This window comes from Pectinophora gossypiella, chromosome 1 (genome assembly GCF_024362695.1).
Source record: "Pectinophora gossypiella chromosome 1, ilPecGoss1.1, whole genome shotgun sequence".
NCBI lineage: Eukaryota > Metazoa > Arthropoda > Insecta > Lepidoptera > Gelechiidae > Pectinophora > Pectinophora gossypiella.
In genome coordinates, this window is record NC_065404.1 from 13983140 (window position 1) to 14009006 (window position 25867).

At 37.2% G+C, this 25867-nt stretch overlaps 2 protein-coding genes across 3 annotated transcripts in view; one reads left to right on the forward strand and one right to left on the reverse strand.

Annotated features, from left to right (window-relative positions):
* Positions 1-1162: 1162 nt before the first annotated feature.
* Positions 1163-22063, reverse strand: LOC126370840 (carboxy-terminal domain RNA polymerase II polypeptide A small phosphatase 1). The gene is made up of 5 exons (XM_050015905.1): positions 21782-22063; positions 21162-21475; positions 8433-8614; positions 7465-7618; positions 1163-6159 (listed from the first exon to the last, which is right to left on the reverse strand). Exons 1-5 carry the CDS (start codon positions 21852-21854, stop codon positions 6004-6006), a joined length of 879 nt encoding a protein of 292 aa, XP_049871862.1. The 5' UTR covers positions 21855-22063; the 3' UTR covers positions 1163-6003.
* Positions 22064-23405: 1342 nt separating this feature from the next.
* The window catches only part of LOC126370333 (mRNA-capping enzyme), a 373272-nt gene continuing 370810 nt past the window's right edge, over positions 23406-25867 (forward strand). For both annotated transcript variants that reach the window (XR_007566857.1, XM_050015188.1), the window contains exons 1-5: positions 23406-23770; positions 23860-23996; positions 24327-24494; positions 24681-24784; positions 25159-25234. Coding sequence is in view for 1 of the 2 variants with exons in the window: in XM_050015188.1 (XP_049871145.1) it covers positions 23585-23770; positions 23860-23996; positions 24327-24494; positions 24681-24784; positions 25159-25234 (671 nt within the window). In the remaining variant the exon portion in view is untranslated. The remainder of the gene's footprint in view (positions 23771-23859; positions 23997-24326; positions 24495-24680; positions 24785-25158; positions 25235-25867) is intronic.

Sequence of the window (25867 nt, forward strand, 5' to 3'; positions counted from 1 at the left end):
TATGGATAACTCCCACTAAATTATGAATATGTTAATGGGGCACGATTCTAAACTGTATAGGTACATATTTTTGGACATGACCGTAAACAGGGCCGATTACAGCGTATTTATTATATCTCTAAAACGAATGTCTAACAGACCTGGTGTATGGTATATAAATTGAAAATGATGCCGATTCGCGCGACTACCAACTTAAAACTCAATTTGACTGGACCAAAAGTAGCTCTATTTCTTTCTTGCACTTATTGTAAGTGAAGGACGGCACGAGTTTAAGAGCTGTCATACTAAAATTAGAATAAGTTTATGTCCCTCCATTGGCGCCGTTCTGGCCCCGATTCCTGCAGACACCTCCTAATTTTACTTAAAGATATACCTGTCATTTTCTTATCCGCCGAAAAGGGACGGATGATTGACAGCTTCTAATTTTAGAAAGAATGAGTAAAGAATCTCGCTGGTATGCAAAACCTTTTGACGTGTGCTGTCAACTTAATTCGGTCGGGATAATGGCCAATGTAAAATTTATATAGGGTTGTTTTAGATTTGTGCTTAAAATTGACATGTGTACCATAAATTTTATGCTTGTCGATTAGTCGTCGTCCTTTTCCTTTTCGGTGGATAAGAAAATGACAGACATAGCTTAAAATAAAATGTGTCTACAGGCATTAGCACCTCTGGCAGCACCTTAATTTTAATCTAGTTTGACAGTTCTAAAACTAGCCCTATTTCTGTCTTACATTCGTCGCAAGTAAAGAGCGGCACTATTTTAGTTCTATAGTCTTATACAAAATTGTTTTGTCCGCCAAACTAGGCACCAATGAGAACTTTTGTATGAATATACTTATTCAATATAATTTCACTCATTATTTATCTGTAGTTTAAAAGAATACATCTGTATAAAAAAATACTTAATTCTTTTCACTTGTCCATTGTTGCAAAGTATCGTAAGTAAATTTATGTACGTAATACATACGTTTTCGCTTGGAGTTCTACCACAATACGTAAGCGAGGGAGCAAACACTGTAAGAAATAATCTAGAAGCTTCGTTATTGCATAAAATCACTATTTCCTTGTCACATAAAGTATACCTTAAACATCAATGTTAAATATATAAAAAAAATAATTGAATAGCAATGATACAACAACGAATCCCAATCTCGCTAAGTTAGACATAAAATAAATTTTATTTATCATAATAAGTTTTTTAATTAGCAAAATATCAATAGAATTTTATTGCATGCAATTTACATTTTAAATAAAATTAACAATTACAATGTTCTTATTCATAATGTGTTGGACGATTTCCGGAGTCAAGTTTCACGATAAAAGTATAATAAACATCTAAATTACATTTCACAGGGAGTGCCTAGTAGACTACGTTAAAAGTTGTTTAAAAAAACATTGTTTACACAACAGAATGCTTACAACTAGAGAAATCAACGTATATATTACTATAACATTCTACGTCTACGTGTTAATGCTTACAAATAAATGCTGTCTACTCTGGTCTATAGGGTTCGCAAACTATAAGAGCTATGAACCGACGTCGGGGCAATGTGAACAAATTAATGTTTGTATATTACAGATATCGGTGAAATATACTCGGAAAATCTACACTATACGGTCAGGGATACATCTAGCGTTAGCGTATATCTAGTAAAATATATGTATAGGGTATATACATACACCTGCATAGTCACTAAATAACAAACTATCATGTACATTATCAAAATAAGGGTTCCGCATAAACCGAATATTAAAATCGAGTTTTCATTATTTTAAGTTAATAAAAATCTTATTTACACGCCTACTACCAAAACAATAATAGATTGTGGTTTTACAAAAAATAATTAATTAAAAAACAATAAAAACTTTTTGCTAAGCAATTAGGATAAACAATAAATAGATGGCGCGAGCCAAATGTGAAGTTGAGTTAAAAAAGTTTTATTTATAAAAATACGAAGGTTTGCAAGCGCTGCATTAGTCCGATTATCAAATCCGATAGAGCCGAATGTGCGTTTTCGAGTGCTCTTAATTTCCTTATAGTCAAATTCCGAGTTGCTTAATCAACTAATACTGAAAGCACCATTTTGTAATATTACCTAATTAATCAAATCTTACACAAGTCGTCATAATTTTGAATTTCGCGTCTTCATAAGTTTCTTGGTGAGGGATCGACTATACTAAGGCGATAAAGAAGGGTTGTAGGTTCAAGTGGACGAAGGAAAGAGAGGTAGAGGGGGTGATAGGTGGAGGGAAAAGGCCAGTCTCACTTTGGACGCGTTACCGAACGAATTTACATCATACGTGCGCGAACAATCCCCAAACTTCCAAGTACATTATGGACAAGTGTTCGTACGCTTCCAAACGATACAAATTCGTACCAAAATGCTTTTGAAGTGTGACTAACCAAATGGCACTGAGTGTTCCCTGGTGTCTAAACACTGGCATTGAGATACTGGTACTAATATGGTTATTTTAAAGTCGAGCCTTCTAGAAAACAAACATGGCGTCCCTGACAGACAACTCTCTTTGTAGAGCCACAAAGAGATGAGGTTAGGAGCTATTTTGTCCGTTCGAAATTTAGTTCAATGAGGGATGCATTATTTTAGCAAAATACCTTTGTGGTTGAAACAAAAGGAATGCATTTTTTTCTTATTTGACGCCACTTAAAAGAGATATGAAACGGAACGCCGATTTACTTGAGTAACAAATATTGCACTTAAATCGATATGTTTTATTATTTATTCCACAAGTCCTTACCAATATTAACATAAAAAATAAAATAAGGCATTTTAAAAAATATAAGTAATATACTTTTCATATAAGATATCGAAAACTCCTAAAAGTCATTACTCTTCAAACCAAAAATTGGTTTTCGTAATATTTCTATTTAAATATGTTCATTTTTATCAAAATAATTATGTTATGAGTAATGTTAAGTGATTTTAAAACATTTTGTGTGAATACACGCTGTAATTTCAGCGAAAACATAAGATACAGTGTTTGTCAACTAGAAAGCTCGACATTAAAAGAACCTTACATAAATAGACATTAACATTTGCATATTTTTTTTAAACTGGGGCATTGTAATTGTTTCGTTTGTGATCGTGAACACGTTTTACTGAGAGTTGTCACAAGAACTCGAGTCATTTTTTACAAAAAAAATATTATTTTCGGTATCTTAAAGCCCTGAAGAGTCCTAACCAGTTGTTTCACGTTCACGAGATTTGGTTTAGCCTCCAACTATAAACTCTCACGATTTTTTACCCGACTACGTGACGGAAAGGAAGGTAACGTGTTTTTTTTTAATATTTGTATTGATAATGGAAACGGTATTCCATTTTCTCTTCAAATATATCGCTCTGCCGTAGCATCTTTCTACATTTTTGAGTAAATCCAAATGATATTTTTCGAGTTAACCTAACTTTCACTATAGTCTTCCCCACTCTAACAATCCTTCTATAACTACAACTATTAGTTTTTGCCCTGATGTGCAGCTTTTCTTTTTTAGGACCCTACACATGTTGCGGCTTAATTTGATGTGTACCCTAAGGTAGTCACTAACTTAACACCTCATCACCATCTCGCGTCAGAATTAATTCTACGCACGTGCTTTTTTGTATGCGCAAATGTCAAATTGCAATATTGATTTTTAGATGAATTGCTTCGTTGTGGCCTTTTTACCCCCCTGATTTGTCACTTGACATTTAATTGGTCAAATTATTTGTGTTTCATTGTGATCCCATCAGTCGTTCAATCGGCTTGCCGAACATCTTGTGACGTCACGAATCGGGGATCGCCATCTTGGCCGCTTACGCGGTACGACAGAATCAAATCGATGTTCGATTTGCTCCAATCTGAATCGGCTTCGTCTTAGCCGGTAGGGCCCCTGGTTGGTTGGGATGTACAGTTTTGTATTGGGAAAAAGCATGATAGGCCCCTGTTTTTATTTAGTTACTTATTTCTCCCAACAACGAGTAATAAGTACCACACTAATTACTAATAATATTATAAATGGGAAAGTGTACGTGTGTGTCTGTCTGTTTGTTTGTTTGTCCGTCTTTCGGAGCGACGAATTGATGTGATTTTTAAGAGGAGATAGTTGAAGCGATGGAGAGTGACGTAGGCTACTTTTTGTCTTTTTCTACCCCCCGCCCTTCCTAAAATGGGGATGAAAGTTTGAATAGAGCATTCCGCAATTCACAAAATTTTAGAAAGCGAAAAATTGGTACTCAGACTGTTAGCAACGAAATTTTTTTACTCTAAAATAAAGTGGCTAGGGTGAACTTAGAAAAGCCGTGCTTCTTCCAGAGACAATTGTGTGTCGCATGTTCGCGTGTGCCCTATGCCCAGAATGTTTACATTCTATCCCTAAATGGAAAGACATAATATTGTCTACAGAAGCGTATTAACATAATATGCTGTTCCGAGTCCTCTTCTGTGTTCTAAATCAGGAAAGGGGAACCGTGTTATCACGAATTTAACGCAAGCGAAGCTAGTACACACATATAACCAAAGTCCAAACCCTATTTTCCCAAAATATCGGAACACAAGTAGCTTAACGTTCTTTTTATGTACCTGTATTTGATTATTTTTGTGACGATTTGGTGATGTAGCGTTTAGTTGGCGATAATCATAAGAGTCGCAACATATCCCCGTACAATGGCATCGAACACTAATCTAGTTTAATACTGAGATGATTATTATAAATTACTATGTGCACTGTGAACTATTCTGCTTCCATAAAGTTTATTTAAGTAGTTTTTCTTAGTTACTATTTTTTCTTAAATCTGCCGGTAATCGATTTGAATATTGGAATTAGCTTAGTGTATTGATCAATTCTATTTATTATTGAATAGTCTTTCTATCAATGCGACGACGAAAATCTTATTTTTACTTTTCTGAAAGCAGAAATTCAAATAATACATTTAGATGCCAAGTCGATCGATATTCACTCTTATGTGAATTCAATTTTAAATTAATTATATTAAAACAAATTATATGACACTGTCGCGATTGACTTGTTATTGTCACCAGAATATAATTAGGGGAACTAAATGGTACGCGATAGGGTGTGTACACACTAAAGCGGTAATATTACGCTGGTTACACAAATGTCTCTAATGTGCACAAACCTTATTTATAGGCTGATGTTACACTCTTTCATGCACTTCTTATTTATCTTTCACGTTAGTATCTATCTATAAATTATTAATATTATATATCCAATCACTTACACAGTGTATGTTGCTAGAACTAGCAATATACCTGTGACTATATATATATATATATATAACTAACATAAAGAGAGTGGAACATCGGCCGGACACCAGTGCGATCTTATTCACCTTAAGTGCTATTAATCGTCCATCTTTACTTACATTTTAAACTATTTATATTTATGTACACAATGATCGACCTATCCGCGCTTCCCAGACCGTGATTCAACCGTCCCGCCGTCACAATTACATTAAAATATATTTACACATTTCACTAGTGCTGGATACGACTTACATTAAATACCAGTCGAATTTCAAAATTCGTGATTATGTTACAAGTCTATAGGTTTCCCTTTAAAACGTTGAATTCATGAATACGCGCGAATAAATGATATACAATCTCATGTATGCTGCAATGATAGATTCCATAGAGGCTTAGATAAGAAAGAAATATGATTTTATATTGTAAACAAATCGATGAAAATATCCTTACTTATTCATATTTGATCCCAAGCACGATATAAAAACGTTGAAATCGAAAGTCTCGACGCAATCTCCGATTAGATGGATAGTTAAAATTATTCAATATTCCTTTAGAATAAAGTTTCAAATACGTTTGATAACGTAGCCGCAAGCTCGTGAGACGCGAGTGGAAACAAAATCACAAATCCATCATAGACTTACGCACTAAAAAATACCTAAACTGTAAAATAGGTACAAATAACGTCCTTACTATCCAGAAGGCAAAATTGGCACTTAAGACGAAGTAGTGTCGGAGCGCGCGCTATGTGGCGGGCGGGCTGGCGGGCGCGTTGTACGGGTGGTTGGAGTTGCGTAGCACCGTGTACACGCTATCCACCTTCGACAGCTTCTCGAAGAACGGGATCAGGTCCAGCAGCTCCGAGTCCGTCATGTCATCGAACCATGACGCCACAGGTACCTGGAATGTTACGACAATATTACTTGAGTACATACACGTAGAATCTATGCCCAGGGATACGGGTGAAGACCTCAACGGGTGCAGAGGCGGAGATGGGAGCCATCGATATGGCAATGCAGGAAAGAAGGGGCGAGACAGGGACTGTAACCTGACAGATAGCAGCAGTACCCGTCAGTACTATTCAGAGTATGCATATGTATGTATGTATATGTATGCCTATGTACGTAAGTTTTAAGTAAATCGTTTTAAGTTATATTGCATTATTTACTTTATACCTGAATTGCATCGTCCCCGACTCCAATATGTTGCAAGTTCATACACCCTAAGGTTGCCTAGAAGAAATTGCTATTTAGCAATAAGGCCACCGATTGTATTTCTATTGTCACATTTGTAATTGTTTTTAGTGTTGGATTTATATGTGCAATAAAGCGTTTTTGTATTGTATTGTATTTATATCATGTACAAGTATTTGTCAATTTAAGAAGCAGCCCGGCGATAGATACGCGACACTCAACGTATTTAGGATACAAGATAACATTATAGTTCGCAAATGGGTCGAGTGAGGAAACTAGTCCGGAAATTGGATCTCGCCAGTAATCCCATTACAAACGCTGGACGTACCCGGGAAACTCAGGCGGAACTGTAGGGAGAGTGGGTAGGATATCGCATCTTGTGTGTGGGAAAACTTTCTGTATTATACAGACCCTACAGGGTGTCGACCCAGTAACGTTATTTATCACACTGTGCCTAATATATATGTATATACGTTTCTATTCTAAAAATATATATAATAAAAGTAGGAAGGCACAAAGTGTACAAAAGTTTATTGGATTCTTACACCATGCGGGGTTGATTGGGAGATCTCTTTTAAAAATAATTCCACCATTTGTACCTATTTTTTGTCATTATTTATGTATTAATGTGTGTAGTTTAGTAGCGAAAAAAAAATAGTACGTTTACTTGATTGTACCGAAAACAATGGTAGGTGTCTTTCTAATCGGAAATGTTTAATCGGATATGGTTAAGATTTTGAGTTTTTGCAGCGCCGCAATGTACTCGTAAATCGAACAACCATTGATGACACGTGTATTTTTTAATAATTGGACTTTTTATTTTTTTGGATTCTATGGAGCTTAATGTTCTTATTGATATTCATTTATTCGTAATAGTTCATAATTATTACATGTCATATATTTATATCTAGATTACATTCTACGAGTAGAATAATTTGTGTAAGGTATGCCGACCGAAACCTAGTAAATAGGAAGAAAGAAAGAGAAAGGAGAGACTAGTTGTTCTACTCACAGCGTTATCGGGGTGGAATATATATGAGGCGGGCGAGTTGTCGACGATGACGACGCGCCGCAGGTCGCGGCCGAGGCTGTTTAGGTCCTTCACGTAGTTGCCGCGGTGGAACACGCAGCTGTCGCGGAACAACCGCGCGCGGAAGACACCCCATCTGGAATTTAAAAGAAAGTTTAATATTTATACTCACTGTGGTTCTGGTACATCGGCTTGCTTCTTAATCGGGGAGCGCCGGTTATTATTATTCGTTATGACAAAAAAAATATCCTGCGTGGAACATACATTAAGTTTAAGATCCGTCAACCAAGTCTTTGCCGCATCCGTTACACAATGCAGTTCGGTTATGCCACCTGGGAACCGGTGTAGAGGGCACTCGTTCACTATGTGAGATAGGGTATAAGGTGATCACATGCACAGTATGGCGACTCCTTTAAGCCCCATTTATGTAGGTGATGGTTCGACTTCCCGTGATTGGTCCTACACCGGTTCATTCGGGTCCAGATTTTTCGTTTGGTGTCAAAGCCAGGACCTTCCGCGTGGGATCTCGAATAAGGTCCGAATTTGTGCCGTCGAACATGTTCCACTCCCACCTCCATGAACCTTCTACACTAATACAGTTGGCTAGACCTAAACAGCGTCACCACCTATCACGTTGGTCTAACAGAATACTCGGTGAACTGTGGGTATTTAGTTCATCTTGCGATGGATATACCTCTGTCTGCCCCAATTGAGACATAGTCGTGAGGTTGTTATTAATACCCGATACCGCCCCGTTGGCGTGGTCGACGATTTTCCTCATTAAGCGCTTATCGCTATCGGTCCACTAGGGCCGATTAATTCTTTCCAATCGTACCCAATTACCGTCTTAAATTTAGTTTGTTGTCAAAGGTGAGAGACCTCAACGCACGCCCAATTTGTCAGGCCAAGTAACAAGCAAGGCCAACGTCAAAAAAAGAAAAATAACTCACCTGTCTAACAGATCAGCGACGGGGTCGGCGTACTTAGCGAGCGATGCAGTGAAGAGCACGCACTCGTACAACTCGCCGCAGCGTCTCAGGAATTCGTCGACGTGTGGTCGCTTCAACACGTACACCTGGTGCACCGCGCCGTCTATCTCGACTGGCACCACGAAGTCCGCGTTGTTTATTGGCTGGAAACAAAGAATACGATTTAAGTGAATGAAAAAAATAAAAGCCACTTTTGATAGAGGGGAGGCCTGTTGCTGGGCATATACTGGGACGTATATAGGCTGTTTATGTATGTTTGATACGAAGTTCTAAACAGAATAATGAACCGTATGTTGACAGGTCAGATATGTAAAAAGTCGATATCTGTCAGTTTTTACGACACACCAGGCATTTTACATCTGATTGCCCGAAAAAATTAAGATGATTCCACGTTAAGCCGTTGGTCCCGGATATTAGCCGTAAAACACCTCCACTAACCCGCAGTGGAGCAGCGTGGTGGAATATGCTCCACATCCCCTCCGGTAGATTGAAGGGAGGCCTGTGCCCAGCAGTGGGACATGTATAGGCTGATTATGATTATGACCCGGGAAAAGCAGCTGAACGTTTTCTTTGTTTTATTTGCTCCTGATGCAACTAACATCACGCCTGTATCAACGAAGGGGTAGGCAGAGGTGTATAGTATCTACAATTTTACACTCACTCGTCGCCAGCTATGTTCAAGTCCCATGTAATAGGTGGCCAGCCTATTACCATTATCCAGACACAAATCCTGGTAACCACGTGATGATCCAAACCAAACATGAATCCAAATTCAAAGTCGAATTCAGTGGTTTAGAGCCCAAGCTGGGATACAAACCCATGACACTCCGCTGTAGGTTATGTTAGTCACGCAATCTCCGAACTGGGCTATCACGGATTTGAGCGTGCGGCACATAAACAAAAGAAGAATGAAGAATAGAAGAGAAGAATAACACATACACATACATAAACTCACGCCCGTAATCCCAAATGGGGTGGGCAGAGCCACAAGTAATCAAAGACAACTTGCAGCCACTGTTGATACGAAGTCCTAAGATGGATATGATGAACGTTATGGTGATAAGGGATCAGCCTATCGCCCATAACATTAGTCCATCATGTTAGAGAACGCAATCCCTCTGTCGGTTTTTACGACATGCCCGGGAAGACAAGCAGCTGAACGTGTTCTATGTTTTTTATTTGCTCCCAGAACAGCATAAGAGAAGAATAAGCAAAAGAAAAATGAAATTAATGTGTAAGAAGTGTAGTATATTATAATGTGGTTCAAAATACTCCAAGAGACTGTTAGCCCGAGACTACCCCTATACAGGGAGTAAGTGACATCGTAACGGGGATGATTCGGACCATGATTCTGAGTTAATATCAAGTGGAATTTACCGTCGCAAAATTCAAGTTTTTTTTTGTTGAATTCTATACTTTTGCGATGGAAAATACCACTTGATATTAACCCAGAATAGGGAGCTGAATCCCTAACACCCTGTATTGTTTAGTAATATCAAAAGTCATCTAAACGATTGGCTTATACGGTAAGCGATATCCACTAGACAATGGACTGAACACAGTTAAAAAGTACCTATACAATCGATCAAGATTGTTTATACAATACAATAGAGGGATAGTTTGAAGTTAAGACTCGTTGCAATTGGTCGTAAGATCGATCTGAGTTTCCTTTACGATTAATACATAATAATAGGTACTGCTATACATCTCTACCTAGCCTAAGACATAGAAAAAGGAATAATACTACGTATGGAACGGCATTAATATGTATACACTTTGGTACCATGTCACATTAACTTTTTTGACAAATTAAACCGTAACTCTCACTAAATGTCAAATATGTTAGTGCGACAGAGTCCTAAAGTGGGTACATTATATTGCTCATAGAATATGTCCTATGCGCGTTATGAGGCACACGGCAAGGCACACGCTTAGATTACTTTTAGATGGATCACGCATTAAGGATACTACGGGCGGGACTAAGGGACGCCCGTGTCAAATAAAATGCATGTATGTATATTATACGTGTTTCGTGAGTCAAATCATTTGTCGATAAAGGGTTAAAGGCTATTATAATAAAAAATACCCCGGTTTTAATCGGTATCCCCATCAGGTATGGTTTATAGTTCAGTTACCAAGGACGAAGACACACGCCACGTGGAAAAGAGAAATTCCACGACGCCGTAATTCTACTTAATAACTAATATTATGCGCTGTAAACATTTCCTTTGGAAGCACGAAAGGCGAGTTGCTAATTAAAAAATCTATAGAATCGCAGCGACGTAAAACAAAGAAAGGAATATACCTACTACATTCACCTCACTTCTTAGCTTTTATTTGCAGGTTGTCCCAAGAGTCCTGAATTGGTTGTCTCAACTGTTGATAAGTGTAGAGGAACACTCTATGCATTTCAAAGCTTATGCTTCTTCTATCATGATGGTTGTGAGGTGGATGACGAATCTCAGCAACCCTGTGATCAGGGCTTATGCTAAACCTACTAAGGGTATACGCTTATAACCAGTGAACACTAAACAAGTGGTTGAAGGACTATAACATACAATTTAGAATGCGACTATAGGTAATACGTAAAAATAAACTCATTCAATCATTGCTGTTACAACAATCTTAATTTCACAGGTATTATGGACTCTATTGGTGCAAGTCCATTATCGGAGGTCGAACCGGCGCTCCCCATTAAAAAAGCAAGCCGGTGCCACACAGAACTACAGTGACTTTTTTCACCCCACCACTGATATCACAACCCTATATTAGAGGCATCATAGAATACGGACTTTCGTCACCACCAATACTGGGAAATCCCTGTTACTCATTACAGGTGGCATTCTCAAATGAATCGCGTGTTTATATGATGTTGACCCTCGTGCATATAATATTTGCATACAAAATCCAAGCAAGGAATTAATTAATTGTGAGATGGTATTCCGTCATTTACATAAAACGATCAAGGTTAAATTGTTCTACTGCGCTAGTTTACAGCTAGTTTTAATACTTACAACCGGATTTTGTACTTCTCAACTTACATTATGATGGCGTATTACTTAGCAGCTTAAATTCGTAAAAGGAGACAAAGATACCAAACATAGTGGGTTTTTATTTTGTCGTTTCATTTTATACATTAAAAAAGTCACAATTTTCACACAAAATTATCTATCCTGTAAAATAATGGTTTTGGTACTTTAATGCTTATTAAAGTACGCAGTAAAACGTATTAATTTTAAAATTTTTCTTTACCTGATTAAACTCTCATACTGTAATGTAGGTCAAATTAAACTTTTGAATACGACGTCAAAACCGTCTAAACAATGGATGAGGCGGACACTAGAACGGCCCACTGCATGCATAATAAACACAACTGCTCCAATGAGATACGTTGTTTTCTGAGCCCTTAAAATTGATCAATAGACAGCATTTGACAACGTTCGTATTCGATTAACACAAGTTATGACAACCTTTTAACGTGAATTAACTTAAAAGTTTCGGTGTTCGTAATGTTCTTTTAAGAGCATCGTATTATACTCAAGCTATAATCAAAGGTCTTTAGAAATGATTCCGTAATGTAATATATTGTAGAGAGCGTACCGCAGGGAGCGATTCTTGCACCTTTTACTCTCTAATGATATAGAACAAGTGTGCAGAATTGAAAAATATGTGTAGTTGTTTTTTTAACAGCGCAGTAGTAACATTAGAGCATTACTATAATTGTAAACAATCAACGCGAATGTCTGCCCATATGGCAATATCATTGTCAATCATAGTCCTCGTACCGTTGTAGAATTGATTTTCGATTTCGCCCAAACACGAAGGTCGTAGCCTTGACATACGAAGATCCGAATATGGCACAATAGCGAGACATATGCTAACAATGATTGCGTACAACAATGCCTGGATACGGTTTTATTGGCTAGTGTACATGAATGCGAGTTAGTCATTTTGTAACCATGTGTGGCTATTAAACCGCAAATTACTGACACTCGTGGTCACCTAATTAGGTGTCGCGATTGAGGTACAATAAGGTCATAAACGAGTATCGACTAAAGTAACTATAGATAGGCACGCTAGGTATATATATACTTTTCAAACCTGACTATGAACAATGGCCAGACATTGATTGATTATGGTTTATGTAGAGATCATAATTGATACCACATGCTTTTAACGGGGAAGTAAAACATCGTGAGGAAATATCCAATCCCCCTTGATTGAAAGGAGGCCTGTTTGTATTCAGTAGTGGATAGTGGATCACATATAGACTGATTATGTTCTCATACATCTAGAGTCAATGAAAGACACGACAGACGAGAAAGATTAATCTATCAACGCGGCTATATCGTTCCTTATCTAAAATCGACGTATTTTTCCTTCTTTCTTACTAGCAACATGCGAAATAACAAATAGTAAGTACTCGTAATTATTGATTCACGGCACTGGTGCAAATTGCATTATTAAACATTAATCGCAATACGCAACACAAGTACTACAAGGAACATTATACCACATTATGTATTTCGGGCATAATGCGTACGTAATCGTAATCCTAAAAATACACTTGAGGCCTTGATTTTGCGTTCATTAAGTTAATTTTAGGTCCGAAATGAATGGCGAAAACGGCTAATTTCGCCCTTTAAACCTGATAAAATCTATTTGCGTGCGTGTCAAAGTTCACCGCACACGCTAAGCGGAGCGAATAGACCTGTGGATCTAGTTAAAAATAGCGGCAATAGTTTACAACAGGGCTATTACTAAGAAAGATTGGAATGACGTAAAGATTAGTCGGTAACGTTATACGGTGCTCATTAGCTGGTAGCATGACGTATGTTTTACCCCTAGGCTTTCTACGAAGTGAAGTAGCTTAAGGGGCGCCCTTTGCACTTCTCCCCATGTTTAAAGTGTTTAGCTTTTAAATATTGCAACTGGGACATCCGGAGAACTTACTTTGTTGAAAACGTGACAAACGAACAGAAACATTCCGTCTGGACTAATTTTATTCCTTTACGCCGCAAACCATGTCGCTGACTCTCTTCAGGGCTTCAAAAACCTGCTGCGAGCTCATTATGAATCTCAATCTGGTTTTTCTTAGTGTATTTACCATTATGATGTATTCTATATATTACCCTACTTATTCTGTTGTGTCTATGTATAGTTTATTATTTTCTCTATAGTATGGTTAGGCATTATTACGTTAATAATGTATTATATTATATTGAGTATATATTATTATAAGGTGTATTTGTATAAATATTAACTGTAGTTATTATATTAGCCGCTGTTGTTGCACCGTCAGCATCCAAGTTTTTATGGCTGATTCCTGGTAGTGGTTGCGTGGAAGAAATTGCTTCAGAGCAATAAGGCCGCCCCTTTGTACTGTTGCTAAATGTTTTATAAATGTTTGTATGATTTGTTTGTGTGCAATAAAGTATATTATTTGATTTGACCATGTCCCACATAATTGTATTTGTATTTAGTATTAAGATTTAATAAATTTAAGATTACTAAATAAAGAGAGATCAGATGGTTATGAGTGTTTCCGTTCGTTTTGTTGCGGTGGCAGCATATTGGACTGACAAAATTTCAGCTCTTTAAGTATTTGAAATTACTTATCATCGACATGAAAGAAGAATAGGTGCCTTCAAAAACCTTCCCACAAATGCTCGTTTTCGAGCATACCCTTAGAATTCAAGCGCGATTCTTTAGAATACAGTTTATACAGTAAACAAAGTACTAAAAACATAACAAGGCTGTGTATATAAGGGAGGAGAATAACACCCCCCCCCCCCCCCCCACGACCCTCCGCGCTGTCGTGATTTACCGAGACTATTTTTAACATTGCTCGCTCGTTTATACTATGAGAAGGTTACTTTAGTCTAGGCGCTAAATAGAAGTATTATTTTACCCGTCTGCAAATGGCATTAGTAAGTTTTCTCGTGTTATGATTCATGCTGTGTAGGAGTAGGTGAACAGGTGTAATGATCTTTGCATAGATCTTGCTTTATGTATGTTCTTTTGACAATTTTGATATATTCGTTTTAAATGTATGGGTGTTGGTGCTAATTCCTGCAGACGCCATCTAATTTTAAGTTTTACCTGTCATTTTCATAACCGCTAAAAAATGGACGGGTAATCGACAGATGTCAAGGTTATTTACTGAGCCACCAAAGGCCTGAAATGGGTCATATAACGACTGCAAACTTAAGTAAATACCTGGTAGCCGGGACCGACTACTTAACGTGCCCTCCCACGCACGGAATCATGTTATTATTTGGACAGTCAGGTGATTTCAGCTTATATCCTAACCAGGGACAGTCTTAAGAGATTTTTGTTAAACGCGTGGGGACTGGGCTGTTTCCACCGGGAATAGAACCCAGGACTTCCGAAAAGCCCAACGCTCAACCACTGGACCACGGAGATCGTTACCTATTTATTCTATAAAAAACCAAAGTCATAAGGTTTCACACACTCACACACACAAACACACACTCTAACAAATATGAACACTAATATTAAGTATGTATTTTAAATCCGAACAAGCTGTTATAACACTGGTACTGTACTGTCATCTCGCATGCACCGATCACTGCTCCTTAAGATACAGGCTAACCTAGTTTAAGGAGCAGGGTTCATGTTTTGAAGCTTATGTTTTTAGTTTTTAATCTATTGTCCTAAGTTTGTTGTTTTTATGGTCAAATAAATATTTTTATTATTTTATTTTATTTTAGATATTGTAACGGAATTATCAGTTTCATAGGAGATTTGCGATGCCCGGTTCTGTGACTTATAATGTATGGAACAACAATAAAGTGTGATATTTCCTTATTTGTGACTAATACGGAATTTCAAATCACTGACGTTGGAATGATCTAAGCGGGAAAATATTAGATTAGATTCAATTAAATCTAGATTTTAGACCTAACTAAAGCTTTTGCTAAAAGTAGATAAAAGTTGTAGTAAAATAAGTATTCTCACGACACTTAACAAACGCAGCTCATCATCATCATTCTAGCATTATCCTGTTTTTTTCATAGGGTACGCTAACCTAACCAGAAGATTTGACAGACTGCCTATCTGACCTTCCAACCTACGAAGGGAAAACCAGCCAATACAGGTTAGGTCACATACCCCCGAAAAATGCATTTCTCGGGAATGTGGGTTTCCTCATGATGTTTTCCTTCACCGCTGAGCACGTGATAATCATTCTTGATCCAAACATGAATTCGAAAACAAATTCTACAAACATTGGTTTAGGTCCGTGCTGGAATCGAACCTGCGGCCTCAAAGTGAGAGGCAAGCATTCTACCAACTGGGCTACCACGGCTCCAAACAAACGCAGCTATACCTACTTATGAAAAAAATCGTAACGCATTTGCCATGCTGAGTTGCCATAATAGACAAAGTACATATCTATAACTTATTTTACAAATATATTTTACAAATATTATAAACTTATTTTTCAGACGAAACAATCATAGTATTCTTGTATTTAACTCGTGTCATAAAACCGTTATTGCTCGAATTTCGTATGAGACAAATCGATCGTTAACATGTAATACACCTTAACATTGCAAATAGGGTATTCAACTGGGTCAAAGATAAATTATGTTAAATGATAATCCAGAAACATAAATAGTTTCGAATTTTAATTACGAAGTCAATCACAATGAGCACGAGGGTTGACTGCTTTTATTGATGACGTCACTATGACAGCATTTTCAAATAAAGTCAATCGTTTTGACAATTCGTAAATAGTATCTCATTTCACTAGGGTACAAAGTAACGGATCAGTTCACAAAATTGGCGCGTTCAGACTGACAGACGCGTTTCGCGGACTATCTTTTTAAAACTACTAGGAAACTTTATTGTACATTGCAATTTGCAATGCAATGGAGAAGACCTTGACCATAACCTTGACTCGGCATTGAGTACCCATAACTTAAACACGGGATATATGAGACTATAAAATGGACAGTAACTTTTATATACGTATGTACGATAAATCAGTGTGCAGTCCGCGGAAAGTGTATTTTTACTGGCGATGCGACTGATAACGAGAATTTGTGAGGCTTCCGAGCTACAAGTATGGGGTTAGTGAGGGGCGACACGATATGTCGTCATTTTTCGGTCGACTAACTATCCCAGCAAGGGTTACGATGAAATTGAATACTCGTACCTAACGATCAATACATAACTTAAACAGCCTACATACGTCCCACTGCTGGGCACGGCCGGAGGGGGTATCGATCAATACAGCAAACCAATTCTCAGAACTACAGTTCATTACCTCTCTTGATTACAATTCCATTAAAAAGAAACGACTGGCGGCAACGAAAAAGAAAATTTAATATTCATAGAAAGTTCCAAACAAATAATATCAAAAAGACAAAACTGCTTTTTAGAGACATCGAATGGTGAAATCTTAAAGTGAGCAGTTCAGATACTTTCACATCTTTGGGCGCTTTTTTTACGTTTGAATAATCTGGCTTTTTGTATACGGACTGAAAAACCCTTTGTAGTCATTCGTACGTCTGTCGCGCTCTATATACTTCCGTCGCTCTGACGTTAAAGGGAACAGGTTGTCGTCCCATAATAACGTGTCTCTCGCATTTGAACTAATTATAACACCGGGAAGTAAATATCAGCATCTAATGGGCACATAACGACTCTATGAATGGCGGCCGACACACTAATCACTACGATTGTATACAAATTATCTAATTCGATTGTTGGGGACCAACTCGCGTGGACCGATAATTTTCGCAAAGGTCACACTCATTCAAACAGTTTACAGCGACGCAATCATATACTCTATGCCCTTTGAATAAGATATAGAATAGTGAAATAAGAGGCCGATGTGCCGATGTTATGGGTGCCTCTGATATTACATTTTTATTGGATAGGTACGTGGTCACGCGAATCTTCTAAATTCGAATATAGATAGATGGGGAACATAACTTGTATTTCTTTTGTACTAAAGCCTGCAGTATAAAGCAGTCATAAATATTTGGACTCGAACTATGTAATCGTACTTTGAAAATGTAAAACGCGGGAACGCTGCAAATGGAATAGACGCCGCGTCGGTATCACGCGTTACCGCCAATAATACAAATATTTATCTCATACATAAACTCACGCCTATTTTCCGCCGGGGTAAGCAGAGACTATGGCATTCCATTTGCTCCCACATCCTCCACATAAATAATAATCATTTCTCTCGACCAGGTAAAATGATTCCTACGCTATTTGCGTAGGCACAGATTAGAAGTAAAACGATCGAAGGGTAAAACAATTTATACGCTTAATACTACTCACTTAACTCTATTAGATGTATTATTGGTCGTGAAGTGCACGTATCATTTGGCCTGTAAAAAATCAAAACAACGCAGACAATCGGCTGCATCGACCAAGGTTATCGAGATAGTAATGTATTATGATAAAGCCTTATCAGCACTTGCAGCTTGGAGATAAAATTATTACAAATAAGTACATATTTATTCATCTAACTTCGATTTAGACGGTTCAGATGAGAGAGATGTATTATTTACCATGTTCTCTCTCTCTCTTCATTAATGACAGGTAAGAGGTCAAGTTATGATAACGCTTTAATCATATTCCATTTCCATAGTCTACGAACTCCCGTTAAGATGTTCGTATTTGGTAAAACATTATACTTTGACATTATGATGTCACTGGTTCGAAACCCGGCTCGGGCTGTAAAACAACTGAATCCGCCTTTAGAGGTTTCAATACACGTTTTGATCATAGATAATTGGTATCACATGATTTCCAGGATTTGTCGTAAAAGGCAATGGGCTCGCCCCCTACTACATGAACATGGCTGGCGAGAACTGGGTGTATGTACGGTCACGACCATTAATATGTATACACCATGGTACCATGTCACATTAACTTTTTTGACAAATTGAACTGTAAATCTCACTAAATGTCAAATATGTTAGTACGCCAGAGTCCTAAAGTGGGTACATTATATTGCTCATGACTGTACTATATACCTCTGCTTATCCCTTTGGAGATACAAGCGTGATGCTGTGTTATTAACCTACAGGCACACTTCAACCTATACCATCTACTCTTATTTAAGATATGGTGATTCCCCTACTGTATTGACAACTATTCTAAGTTTTAATAAACTTCTCTATTAAGAGGCCCACCTCTGTCTCACAATCAAATAAGCTCTTCTCAGAGGGTTTCAGGGGACACCCTTTTCTATCACATAATGTCCTCTCTCATACAAAGTGTAAGTATTTGGCGGGAATCAATGGCGATTGGATTACCGTTCTATTTTAAAAGATTTCATTTTGTTTCAGTTTATAATTCACAAAACATACCGTAGTATAGTATAGTAGGTATGATTTGTCTTTGTATAACATACCTGTTTTGTTTTTGTTTAACGTACCTTAGTAGGTATGTTTTGTCTTTTTTGTCGTTTTCTCTTAGCCGAACCGAACTTTAGCCGAACTTTATAATACCTATTCACAGATAATATTATATGCTTTTTGCTTCTTTAGGAAAACCCAAAATTCCAATTATGTAACAAATTGACATTCTTATCTTAACACCAAATTCATTACCACACCTTGTTACATTAATTTACAATCAGTAACATAGAAATAAATACTTTCACTATGTTAAATTGTAGTTGAATGTTGACAAACACTGGATTGTTAGGTACCTACATTTGGAATGATATTTGATTACAATACCTAATAGATATTGATTTGAATAGGTTTCTTGTTGGATAGTTTGCATTGTGTTCTACTAACAAGCAATCAATGTGGCTTAGGGTATTGAGTAGGCAGAATGTAAATGTTATGCTACAATTATATTTATTATTATATTACATTAAAATAAGGCGCCATAAGAGCACAACATTCCTCTATCATGTGCGTAATGTGGGTTGTGAGGTGGATTATCAACCTCCTCAACTCTGGTGTCAGGGTTATAATTGATCCGTCAAAAGAGTCTAGCATGGCTCATGTAACAACTACTGAAATATTAATCATAAATAGAGATCACGTAATAACCGCTTGCAAATATCAATGGTTCTCGCGATTAGACCGGACATACGTCGGACAGTCTTTCTTTTATATTGTAGTGATATGATAACCAAGTGTCTAAGGGCCTGCGCAGACGACGGGGCGGGGCGGGCCGGATTTTGCCGCGGACGATATGCGATAGAACAAAGGGAATCGTTTACTGCCAACGCACACACGGGCGGTCAAGAAGACCGCGCCACCAATGCCCGCTGGGTTCGCGCGACTAAAAAGACACAAATAAATATCAACCTAAGTAAGTTATTTTAAGAAGCAATTAATTTACTACGCCTTATATTCTTCTTGAATCCATCGGTACTGAGACATTTATAAACGTAATTTAAATGCACACAGGTGCAGAAAAAATATTTACCTGTTGCAATATTTTCTCACTTTCAACACGGATTACTTTTTCCTTTAACTTGCAATTATCATCAATTGCAAATAATTGAGGTAAAGATACATCCTCTTTTTATGTCCTAAGCAACAATGTCAGATAATTGTCTGCTGAGAATTATAACAAAAAATGGACGATCACAGTAATAATCACAGACAGTACATAATTGGTCAAAGTATTGTTTGATTGTTTTAACTAGGCATGTGAGTCATGCAGGAAAAAAAAACACAATTTAATGGTTCAACATCTTGACTAGTCATTGAAACCACAGTGGCTTTAGTTAAGAATATGCTTTTAAAAAAGTTCAATGGTTAGATCATGTGCTGTTTTGAATGTGTGTGTACCTATTACCTATCATATCACATGGCCAGTGTTTTTGCTCAATTGTTCTGTGTATAATGCTCAAACAAAATAAAATGCAAACTAAAATCACATTCAATTTTGATGAATAAACAAGTAACTTTCTTTTATATCATTTGATAACAAGCTTAGTAACTATATCCATTCCCTTTCCAACAAAGAAGCAACATAGGTAGGTACCTACCTACCAACTCGATATAAATAGGGGCAAGATGCTAAAAACCCCATTTTTGAGAACAGGAACCATTAGTTTTCAATTCTGTTCTGAAATGTAGCACTTAAAACAGATAGGTGTTGATGTAAACACACATTTGGGGCAATTACTTTCCATTAAGCCCGTGTTTCTGAGTACAAAACCACAGCATACTTAGGAAAATATGTGGAACAATGTTTAAAAAAATAGTTTGTGTTCTATTTCTAGTGTTAGCAACTCTATTTATACTTTGGAAAATATAATGTAGTATAACATAACAATACAACATGTTTTGTTATATTATGGCAGGGAATCTGGGACAAGTACAAATTATAGTCACTTCATATATTATAGTCAAATGTTTTCAAATCTTTTCAGTGTAAACCTTTTGAAACAATGTTCAGGCTCCAAAACATGTGGATGTATCAAAACCACTCAGTAAGAGGGAGATAGGTAGGTACAACCTTATGATAACAATAGTATGTTTGATGTTCTGATAAGTCAAATGCAACCTCATACCACATCCACAGTGCAATTGTAAATGCACTATCTTTTTGTTTGAATGTCATATTGAATGTTGTACAATCTAGCAAACAAAACATAAGGAGATATTGCATGTATAGGTCCACTAACTGCAAAGGGTTGAAGTAGTCAAGAAATAGTAAATGTAAACATACCTTGAATGAGCTGTGCACTAATGTTTCATCAAGATCAATCACCATGCACTTTTTATGCATGTCCTGGTGTCTGACGGGCGGGAGCAGAGGGCGTGGGGCATGGTCGGACATGACCAACAGCGGGGGCGAGGCCCGGCCGTCGATGCTGCTGGTGCCATTGCCGCCAGGTGGGCCCTTGCCGCGGCCCCCGCGCCAGCAACACAGCAGTGAGCGCAAGAAGCCGCCACTGCCGCTCGACTTCTTGCTACCCAGCGGTGGCGTACCCGCCACCGGCGTCCCGTCACCTTCATTGTGCTGCCCGCCAGGGGATGACCCTGAAACGACCATCACGTTACACACTACACCGACACACGCGGAAGCCCAAATAGACGAACTATGTGGGACAGCTCTAAGGAGAGACGAGCTCTCAAGGTTGCTGGCGAGAATGTTATTGCGTCCGCACAGTCGAACTGTTTACCTCGCTCACCGATTACGCGCCAAACAGAAATCGAGGAAAAAACCTATAATATATAGATTCAATATTGATCCCGATAGGCAAATATTTATGAATCACGAGAAGGTAACATTATACGCTCTAATTTGATGCCAGTAGGTAACAGGTGTATACGGTTTAGATTTACCTCTGTCGGATCCATAATTGTTTAATTGCTCGTCATCCCGTGACACCTGAGTTATAATGGACGAAGCGTCCATTTAAACATTTGTTTTGGGTCCTAATACAAATGGCAACGGAGTTTTTGTAAAATATTAACACCATAAAACTATTTTTTATCTCCCTTCTATCTTACAAAATGGCAGGCTCTTGGCAAATACCAACTTGAAATGCTGCCAATATAATGAAAGTAGTATTTTTTTCCTATTTATGTTTCTTTTCAACATTAACGAACGTAGATATGCTAGAAAGAAGTAGCAATACGTCAATTTAAATTGTTAGGTTGTCAATACTGTATTACACCCAAAATAGTTAAGGATCGTTCAGAAGACTTACGTCCAAAGTGGCCGTTATTTTTAGTAAATAACGCTAAATTGAACTTCAGTTCAATTTATCTATGGCTAAATTAAAAGTCCAATATAATAGGCAACTAATTAAAAGTCAATTAAATCATAATATATAAATGGATTTCTTTGACAACATATAAAATTTCTGTCTTTATATTAATTTCGCATCAAACCGAAGAGAATTTTCACAATGAGATGTTGTTTTTGAACGCATCTTTCAATCCAATTTTTGCGTTCCACTTACGCAAAAATGTTAAACATCTATGTAGATGTTTTCTAATAGTGGAACGAACTGAGTGCACAGTAGTGTTTCAACCATTGACCTAGTACCGTGCCGCCATTGTTTAAATTTTTAACCGACTTGAAAAAAGGAGGAGGTTCTCAATTTTTTTATTCATTTAGAACCATGTGTTCCTAAAAAATTAAACAATGGCGGCACGGCATCTATCACAATAGATGCGACGACGTATCGCCATCTATATTGGTCAAGCCTGTGTTAATGTGTTGGAGTTATCAATAATGATATAACACCTTCATGACGTCAGCATTACCAGAATGTGTAATTTGTTTTGTTTTATTATTATACCTTCAGCTTGACTTTAGTTGGTGAGGTCAGTTTTGGCCTCCACATAACAGAAGGAGAATACGAGACAGTGACACGACGTCCACAGAATCTAACTTACCACAATTTGACTTGGCTCAATTTTTACAAAATTATTTGAATTTTGATTCAAAGACCTTGTTTTGATTATTTTCGTTCATCGTTCATAGATATTTTTTTTTTTTTTTTTTTGTTTTGGTTTTCCCCGAAGGGTAAGGCAAAGGGAACTATGCCCATACAGCCATGTCTTACGTATTTTTTTTCTTGATGATTGATGAAATGATGAAAGATGATGATGATGAAACCTAAGCCCCCACCCTCGGAGTAGACTCCTACTCCGAACCCCAAACGAATTAACTCAAAAGTCCGCATAAACTTTTGAGTTATGAAGCGGCTTCTCGGTACGAAGCGAAAATAGGCAGATACACTTTGTTTATTGAATACTCCAATATAATAACACTCGCGAATGTCTTCCGACTAACTTAATGCGATCATTAACCACAAAACACCACTTCGTATTAATTATTTAGATTACCCAATGAAGAAAGCAACTGTCCCGTTCCCGTTTCCCGCCGAAAAGCCTCCGTTCATAGATAGAAACTTGTTTTTTTTCTACTATCTATCTATGGCGGCGGCGCGGCGCGCGGCGTTGACACGATTGACATTTTAAAAAAGTGCGTTTTGTGAATGTCTGTGTCAATCGAGATCAGAATTATGACTTTTCAGTAGAAAAATACTATTTTTGAAGCTAAACCGAACCACAAATGCTTAATAGTTGAATGCTGTTCATGAGTGAGTGAGTCGAGCTTGGATTCCTGTAAAAATGTCACACAGGGACTCCGGACCGATCCCAAATAGGTGGTTGAAATGTCCACGGAAAGCCACGGGGCTAGTTGCGGGCAAATTCTTGGCTTTCAAGACTCCCCTAGGTCACCAGTTCAATGACAAGGTGCCCGAAGAGAACCGCTTTACACCATCAATGTTGTTTTTATATATGAAAAGCCAAAAGGTGAGTATTTTCGTCTGGGTTTATTCCACACTTTGTTTGCGTCAGCTGATTTGTATATTTCCGATTACGTACAATATTTACGTTTGTAGATGAAGCTTGGGATGTGGATCGACTTGACAAACACTAACCGTTTCTACGACAAAAAGGAAATCGAGGATATGGACTGTAAATATGTGAAATTGCAATGTCGTGGTCATGGGGAGACCCCGTCGGCGGAACAAACTAAGTACCTTACTTATTTATTTTATTTTACATAAGAGCTTTATTCACTCAACAAAGATTGATAATTTTTAAAAACTAAGAAATGCAAACTAACTAGTTAAGTTACGAATTATATTAAAAAATATTGTGATTATTAATGACCTACTTATCGAGAGGCAAATCTTAAGTATTATTTGCACATCCCTCGTTTTTATTTTGATACAATGTTTGTACATTGTATAAATAAAATTGACATAAATTCCTGAACAATGATTCCATTCTTTCACTAAATATTTCATAAATTGGTTATACTTATAATTATTGCAATAGGTGTATAAATTTTATGATTTTTCAGACTATTTATCCAGCTTGTAAGCAAATTTGTAAGTCAGAATCCGTTGGAAGTGATTGGAGTACATTGCACACACGGATTCAATCGTACGGGATTCTTACTTGCATCATATATGGTTGAACAGCTGGATTGTAGTGTTGAGGCAGCGTTAAATGAGTTTGCAAAACTTAGGTAAGGCAACTTTAGTTATAAAAATAGAAAAAGTTAATGACTGATTTTGTAGAAGAAGTTTTATTAAATAGTCTTTTCTTTATATATAAATTTAAAAAAAACTGATAAGTGTAATTGCTATTACATGGCAGATTCCTCATAAGCGTCACCACAAATCCTAAATATTTATTTTTTTTCAACAACCAGGCCTCCAGGAATCTATAAACAAGATTACTTAGAAGAGCTGTACCGTCGCTATGACGATGTGGAGTATACCCCAGCGGCCCCTAAAAGACCAGACTGGTGCAATGGTGAGTATTTATTATTTCATCCTAGAATATTCTAGAACAACTTAGGCTCAAAGTCCATTTATATTGCCCAAAAATGCTTGTCTGGAAGGCCTCACGAAGATTAACGTGGCCTAACCTAATACCACCATCCCTCATCCCACCTTACCTCACCTCACCTCACCTTTTTCTCGGCTTCTCGGAAAATCTCGAGAATTTACATAGAATTCCCGTGAAACGGGAAATCCCCGAAAAATAGGGGATTCCCATTCGGGGGAATCGCGTCACGGAAAGTAACACAATGTTGCTGGAATCAAATGTCATTTTATCTCCAACATGATGGACTATTGTCAAGCTGTCTTATCTTAATATTCTCCTATGTTAAACATTTATTGCAGAAGAGGAAGAGATTGATTATGATGATGATGACACACCAAGCAACTCACAAAGTAATTCATCACCACAGAAATCAAAGTAAGTTGACAATTTTATTAAAAAAAATAAATATAATAATAATAAAAAAAAGTTTATTTAGGTAAAATCTACGAGACACATATACATTTACAACATTAAAATATACACACATTAACATTAATATTTAAAACTGCTGCTGATTCCAGCTGACTCCTACTAATTTTACGATACAATACAAAAACGCTTTATTGCACATATAAACACTAAAAACAATTAAAAATGTGACAAGAGCAGTGCAATCGGCGGCCTTATTGCTAAATAGCAATTTGTTCCAGGCAACCTTAGGGTGAATGAACTTGCATGAATTTTAAGTAATTCTTATCATTTTCTTATCTCTGAAAGGGACAAAGACGGTTAATCGACAGGCTAAAAATGTATGGAACACGCGTCAATCTTAAGCAGAAATCTTAGACAAGAATTAATTTGACAGTAGAAGAATCAGAATCAGAATCATTTATTCAACGTAATTATCATGGATAAACTTGTTGAAGGTCAATGTAACATTTTTGAATTTACGTCATTTCGCCAGGTGTTATGGCTGAGGAGAAGAAATGACAAGAAACTGCAACAGCAACACATCTTTTAAATCAATGAGGGTACATTACAAGTTATTTAATAACTAGAGGAACACAT